This window comes from Myotis davidii, unplaced genomic scaffold (assembly GCF_000327345.1).
Source record: "Myotis davidii unplaced genomic scaffold, ASM32734v1 scaffold59, whole genome shotgun sequence".
Taxonomy (NCBI): domain Eukaryota; kingdom Metazoa; phylum Chordata; class Mammalia; order Chiroptera; family Vespertilionidae; genus Myotis; species Myotis davidii.
The window spans coordinates 3,205,812-3,211,425 of NW_006293001.1; the positions used below are offsets into that span (position 1 = coordinate 3,205,812).

General features: G+C 37.4%; 1 protein-coding gene across 1 annotated transcript in view; it reads right to left on the reverse strand.

Annotated features, from left to right (window-relative positions):
- Positions 1-355: 355 nt before the first annotated feature.
- Positions 356-5,614, reverse strand: part of KCNH7 (potassium voltage-gated channel subfamily H member 7) — a 400,430-nt gene continuing 395,171 nt past the window's right edge. Inside the window, exons 16-17 of the mRNA XM_006766560.2 lie at positions 3,270-3,462; positions 356-1,826 (exon numbers count right to left, since the gene is read on the reverse strand). Coding sequence (XP_006766623.1) covers positions 1,560-1,826; positions 3,270-3,462 — 460 coding nt within the window. The 3' untranslated portion in view covers positions 356-1,559. The remainder of the gene's footprint in view (positions 1,827-3,269; positions 3,463-5,614) is intronic.

The following is a 5,614-nucleotide window of genomic DNA, read 5'->3' on the forward strand; positions in this document are numbered from 1 at the left end:
AGGTTACTTTAATCATATTTTAAGTAGTTCAATAGTATTTGTTAATGTAAATAAATTGCTTGTATTTGACACTAATATATTAGCATAAATTGGTAATGGTAAATAAATAGGAAAAGTTAAATATTTCTATCCCCTAGGATAGAAATATAGTATATATTTAATAATGTGCACAGGTATAATATTTCTTTAAAACTATATGAGTATAAGAATTAGTGAACGACTAAGAAAATTTCAACAAATTTCAAATTTTTGTCCAGAAGGAATGAATATAATGCTTGAGCTCATATGTTTAAAATTGTACTCAAATGAATTGAAAAATAAAACATCTTAACTAGAACTTGACTAATCAGAAGTCTAAATTAACTTGCACATTTTTCTGTACCTTGATTTTAAAAGCGGTTTAGGCCTCCTTCCCCAAAAGAAAATCTAACAGTTAAAAATATTAAACCATTGCATTATGAATATATTTCAATAATCTGATGGAATATATTCATATGTTCCAATATGATAGGGTTGATGTATATTCATTTAATATTTGATTAGCAAATGTGTGTGAATGACCCAATAAAACTGAAATGTTATGGTTGGTGGGTGTGCACTTCCTTCATAGGCAAGTAAATGCACATCATTGTTTCCACAGCTGGGGTTAGAAAGCCATAGAATAACTTATACTCAATGAAAGCTAGTTTTGCCATGCAAACCCATTCAAATTGCATATTTAAAAAAAATAAAACTATGTACCAACACTCTTTTGATCAAATTCAAGATTGCCCTAAAATATATATTAGAAGAAAGCTGTGGATATCAGTTTTTGTCAGTCACTCATTAGTAGTTCTCCCTTCCCACCCCCCACCCCCCAAAATAGAAAAATTAGAGAAACCTGCTTCTAATCAAGGAAATGTGCCAGTGGAAAGTATTTCAGGTAGTTTGTAAATCAGTTAGTGACAGAATTTCAAACAGAAAGGCCTTCTTTTGTCCTCATTAATGCTTGCCTATATTCATGTATTTGGAGATGGCTACGTATATAGTCAGAGATTTATAACTCTACACCGCATTTTCTCTTGTCAGTGTGGGGTGGAATGAATGTAATTAACTATGAATATCAGTTCTCGAAAGTGATTAAGCTCCCTTTTTCCTCCTTGAACTTCCTTGAGTTGAGGATCATCTGAGTTGCATCCGTGAACAAATTTTATCCCTTGGTTTCTAATTGAAGGCATTTTCATAACAAAGTACTGATTTAGTAAAAGCAGGAAACAGGAGTCTCCATGCAAGAGAAATTGGAGTTTCCTAACATGCACATGATTTAAAAAATAAAAATAAAAAATAAGGTGCCTTGAGATGCTGGCAGTTTAACATTTGGAACAAAAGAATTCGTATGTACATTTACATCCTAACTGCTCAGTTTTACCACACAAGCTTCAGTTTAGGAAAATATACAGTACTTTTGCATATAATGGTACCTTTGAGCCCCTGAGTCAAGTAGAGAGGATTTAAATACAAAAAGGAAAACAGCCATTAAAAGCACTTACATTGTATGTGGAATAGATAGTACAAAATGATTATTTCCCCGGAAGACCAGGATCAGAAACATGCCTATGAAGACCCAAGATGCCTGCAGTGCTCGGGGAGGAATCTGGTAAAGAAGGGTGCCTAATTGGATGAAGGTAAGTTTTTCTTTGCCGCGAGTGAAGCTCTAAAGAGAGCTCGCTGTCTTGTTTTAAACGTGAAGGCAAGTTGTCTTCCGAAGCTGTGTTCAGATGCACACCACTTGAGAGCGATTCTTTGGATTTAAGTTTAGATTTGTCAAGGTCTAGAAATTCAGGACACTGAAAGAAAAGAAGAGATGCTTTTATAATTTATTTGAACAGATTCCTAAAATTACACTCATGAAATTTAAATATGTTTTCTTTCCCCCCAACCTGTATTTGATTAGTAATATTAGCCAACCTTTCCCTCCCAAAGATGGGTCAAGACATTGTAGATTAGGTGTTAGGTTAGGTCAGTGGTCGGCAAACTCATTAGTCAACAGAGCCAAATATCAACAGTACAACGATTGAAATTTCTTTTGAGAGCCAAATTTTTTAAACTTAAACTATATAGGTAGCTACATTGTTATTAACTTAAATAGGGTACTCCTAAGCTGGCCTTTGCTAAAAATGTCCTCAATCTGATTGAGGTACATTCGCTGAGGTCGACCCTTTCCAACTCTCCCATTCACTCTCGTCTTGCAAACTAGGTTAACTTACCTTTGAAATAAAACATGACCATCCTCAAGAGAGCACATAATCTTGTTAACTATCCTGTACTCCAATCCCGGCCTCGCTTTCCCCCACCTCCATGGAATAGTCCTACCTTCCTCCTTAATTTTAAATGCATAAATGAAGCTGCAAAACTCTTATTCCCTGGAGCATTTGAGATCTTGCTCCTTGACATATGTTGCCAGTTTGGCTCAAATAAACTCTTCTAAAATTTCTCTATAGGTTTGGATGTTTCTTATGTCATTATTTCATTTCCCAGAATATTTTGCACTAAATTCCCAAACTCTAAATTAGACAGTTTTCCATGATTGTTCTGTAAACCCTTATTTAAATCATCATTCTTAGGTGCAATTTGGCCATAGTGATTAAGTAATCAAGAATGATTTCCAAAATAGAATTCCAAGGGAATTGACCTTCAAAGTAACATAATTCAAAGGGGTTATTTGGAGGGCTTCAGAGGCAAGATGAGGGCCTGCTCCTCTTCCCATTCTCCAGGGGGAAAAAAGGGTTTAGAGATCTTTGGGAATGGTAGGGTACAGATATCTAAGATTACTAATTTGTCTGCTCTTGAACCTCAGGTCTTCTGTGTCCAGCTGCTATTTTTCCTCCACTTCCTTCCCGAGACCCTGCCCAAGAATTCATCTGGTCACTAGAGTAAATTACATACTTGTCTCTGAAGAGCTTTTTGGACCAGGGCTACTCCTTAGTTTTCCAAGCTCTGCCATATACACACTTAAGTAGATTGACTCTTGAGAAAAGCTTTTTCTTTAAAAAAAAAAAAGTATTGTTTAAGATTATTCTTCTAGGTCCATTCTTCTCAAACTTTAAATGGGCATAAGAATAGGGCGGGGTGGGGGGGCATTGTGTGTAAAATTTGTATTACAGGGTCCATTCCCAGAACTGAGTAGAGTGAGAATCTGCATGTTCCACAGCAGCCCAGGTGATTTTTGATTCAGGTGGTCCCTAGAACACACTTTTAGACACTCTTGGTTGTACCCTGCCTACACTCACTTGTGAGGAAGGACTAAAACTTTGGTCCGTCTTGATGGATGCTCTCGGATGACTGGTTCTCATCAGGTGGATGGTGGGTCTCTGATACTCCGCCGCGGCAGTGACCATACTGTAGGCTGGGGGGACCACAGCAGTTTGTTTCTGCAGCAACTGTAAGATGGTCTGGATGTCTGCCGTCATCTGGGATTCAAGTCTGCAGGACAGACAGACATGGGAAGACAGTCCTGACATAGTTCATCATTTCTCAAAGGATTTGAGAAAATTTCAGCACCACTACTGTGTATTGGTTTAATATGATTTTAAGTTCATTTGTTAATGACGTAAGTGAATTTGATCCACCTGTTTATGACAATGATCAAGTTGTAGAAATGAGTTGTTTTGACATGAGAATGAAGTTGTGTGAGGGAGACGCCATTTCCTCTGTTGTCATTAATAACATGTGGAGAAGCCATGATGGCAAGGGGATATTTAAACTATAAATACTGAGAGTGTGTGGGGACAACCCCAGAGTTTTGGTCAGGGCAAGTTGACACCTTGCTGGCCTAAATAGCTCTCAAAGATCTTGAGGCATTTGCTCCTGCTGTGGCCAGAGATTCTGGTCAGCATGAAGCTCAAGAGTGCAGCAGCCTCAGGAAGAGAAGGCACTCCTTGTGAGCGGTGATGCAAAGCCATGCAGAGGCCCTAACCTCTGGAGCAGCTCTGAATGTCCATCAACACTGGTACTTCTGTTCCCTAGCAATGTGCTCTAGCAACAGGGGCCTCTTATTTGTGTGCTGGCAGCTGGATGTCAGCTCTTGCTTGGCCAAGTGCCTCTCGCAAGTGCCTGCTCGTATAAAAGGTTCTTCATCTTTTTACCTGGGCACTTCCTCCTCCTTTTACTTGGGACAATAATGTAATTAATCTATCATTGCTGTGGAATATGTTATTTCTTTATTTGGCTTATTAAGAGATATTATCCTGTATGCTATTCCCTTGTGAAATTATAATTCCCAAGGCAAACCTCTATTAAATAAATTGACGGCAAAGACAAAATCAGTCTCTGAGCAAAGTTTGCCGCCCAAACAAAACAACCACCAACAAAAGAATTATGGCCCTGCTTTAAACAAGAAGAACAGGAGAGGGAGCATGGAGATTCTCTCCTGGCTGTTGCTAACTTTCTATGTCTCACTAATGGTTCTGATAAAGACCATTGCTTTCCTGCTTATTTAATAGTACCTTATCAGGAAAACAGCTGAATTGAATAGACTATATTTTTACAATGTACTTTGTATTACATTTTTACAATTAAGCTTTATTGTGTTCAAAATTTAAAACACACAGAATCTATTTTAAATCAATAATTGTCTTTTCTGTTTAATCAAGCTTTGCTCAGTTTCTTGTGAAAGTCTATCTACTCTATAAAAAAGAGATTTGGGGAGCACATTTTATTTTATTTTTAAAAATATTTTTAAATTGATTTTTAGAGAGAGAAGGAGGGAGAGGCAGAGAGAGAGAGAGAGAAATATCTATGTGAGAGCGTAACATCCCAATCAGCTGCCTCCTGCCAGCCCCCTAATGAGGATCAAGTCTACAACCCAGGCATGTGCCCTGACCGAGAATGGAACTGGCAACCTTTTGGTGCACGGGATGACACCCAAACAACCGAGTCACACTGGCCAGGGCGTGGTTAGCACATTTCTGTCATAGTTACAACTGGATAATTTCTTATTTGTTTCAAATTTATATTACCTTTATTTTACTTTGCCTATCTGCTATCCACATCAAGGCTTGTATGTTATTCATTATCATCTTTCTGTAATGTGAAGTACTGATAAATGTTAAATTCCTTTCCAGTCTAAGTTCAGGGCCTTTGACATTTATGAAACAAATCAATGTAAAAGTTTACTTGCCTCTATGATCCACCTGGCTTGCAAAATACTAATCTGATCATTTTTTACCCAAAGCTCAAAGTAGCCAACTGGCTTGTTAATTTTATTCTCATTTTAAATCAAAATTCGAGGGAAAATACAAAATACAATAGAGCTGATTCTCCTCCTTTGCATGTGTTAACGCCTTTTCAAAAAAGGAATTATGTGGCATAAGAACAGAGAATTTGGACCATATGCCGCTTTAGACAACTCAATTCTCTTAACTCTTTACTGACTTGTCTATAAATGAAAAATGCAAAGGAAAGCTAAATCTTACAAAAATATTAAAATCATAAAACTAATTTTGCTCAATTATATACATTCTATATTTATTGAAGAGAACTTAGCCCAGGGGTCCTCAAACTTTTTAAACAGGGGGCCAGTTCACTGTCCCTCAGACCGTTGGAGGGCCGGACTATAGTTTAAAAGAAACAATGA